The following is a 1,609-nucleotide window of genomic DNA, read 5'->3' on the forward strand; positions in this document are numbered from 1 at the left end:
TTGTCCTTTAATTGGAAAAAACTCCCCCTGCGCCCCCCGGGTGCGGAAAAAGGAGGTGTGACAGCCATACAGGCAATCGGGCCCTCGTTAGGTGTCTTATTCGTGCAGGATACTACTGGCCCACTATGAAAAAGAGATTGCAGATTACGTCAAGAAATGTGAGCAATGCCAGAAATACGCCCCTATGATAAACCAAGCGGGGGAACTCCTGCATTCCGTCACTTCTCCATGGCCGTTTATAAAATGGGGGATGGATATTGTCGGACCTCTCCCAGCAGGGTGAGGTAAGATACATTTCCTTTTGGTTTTAACTGACTACTTTTCCAAATGGGTGGAAGCAGGTGCGTTCGCTCAAATACGCGAGCAAGAAGTTATCGCGTTCATCTGGAAAAACATCATATGCCTCTTCGACATCCCCAAAGAAATCAGTTACGACAATGTACCCCAGTTCATCGGGAAAAAGATGACTAAGTTCTTCAAAAAATGGCACATCAAGCGGATACTCTCCACGCCATATCACCCCGCCGACAACGGTCAAGCGGAATGCTCCAATAAAACAATATTGAACATATTAAAGAAAAAGCTCGAGGACGCCAAAGGGCTATGGCCGGAACTGCTACCAAAGGTGTTATGGGCCTACCGCACAACGCCGAAAACCAGCACGGGTGAGACGCCGTGTTCACTGGTCTACGACACTGACGTAGTCATACCTGTTGAGGTAGGGGAACCTAGGCTGAGATACTCTAATGAGAGTGGACCAAGCAACGACGAAAACAGATTACAAGACCTGAATGAGGTCGAAGAACAAAGGGATATGGCACACATAAGGATGGTGGCCCAAAAACAACAAGGAGAAAGGTACTATAATAAGAAGGCCAAAGTACGACCACTTAGAGTCGGGGACTACGTGCTAAAAGCCAAAACACAAGTGGCGAAAGACCCGAATGAAGGGAAATTGGGAACAAACTGGGACGGGCCATATAAAATCACAGCAACAGCAAGCAAAAGAGCGTTCCAATTAGAAACAATGGAAAGAAAGCTACTGCAAAATAACTGGAATGTCGCCCGCCTCAAGTACTTCCACTTCTGAAAAGAGACGCCGCCTAAGTCGTACTCTTTTTCCCTCGCTTGAGTTTTATCCCAATCATGTTTTCTCGGGGAGGTTTTAATGAGATGATAAGGGGGACGTCTTGAGGTTCGAAGTATTGTTCATTGCCCCGCCTACTGATTACATCCTCAGGCCGAGCAATGAAGGGACTAGATAAAAAGAATCTCCATTACATGAACGAAATCGATATGTACAGCCATTGTACGAGCGAAGTCGACATGTATCTCCGACATATGAAAAAAATCACTCCATTATGTACACGAAATCAACACGCGCCTCCAATGTATGAATAAAACCGGCATATACGATACTCCATCAAATAAAATAGAACGCCACCCTCACGACGGGATACTACTTCGGCACCAGCTCGAAAGTAACATCCCAATGGCTAAGGCCATCGTCGAAGAAAAGAGTTCGACTTTATTCGAACCACGACGGGATACTACTTCGGCGCCAGCTTGAAAGTAAGATCCCAATGGCTAAGGCCATCGTCGAAGAAAA

The 1,609-nt window shown here is 46.3% G+C and overlaps 1 protein-coding gene across 1 annotated transcript; it reads left to right on the forward strand.

Moving 5' to 3' along the window:
• Window positions 1-463: 463 nt before the first annotated feature.
• LOC142172679 (uncharacterized) lies at window positions 464-1,090 on the forward strand. Its single transcript, XM_075236346.1, has one exon. It carries the CDS (start codon window positions 464-466, stop codon window positions 1,088-1,090), a length of 627 nt encoding a protein of 208 aa, XP_075092447.1.
• The last annotated feature ends 519 nt before the right edge of the window (window positions 1,091-1,609 follow it).

This window comes from Nicotiana tabacum, chromosome 18 (assembly GCF_000715075.1).
Source record: "Nicotiana tabacum cultivar K326 chromosome 18, ASM71507v2, whole genome shotgun sequence".
Lineage (NCBI taxonomy): Eukaryota > Viridiplantae > Streptophyta > Magnoliopsida > Solanales > Solanaceae > Nicotiana > Nicotiana tabacum.

What these genes read in the sequence shown, in the direction of transcription:
- LOC142172679 (XM_075236346.1), top strand. Translation starts at nt 464, where the DNA reads ATGACTAAGTTCTTCAAAAAATGGCACATCAAGCGGATACTCTCCACG.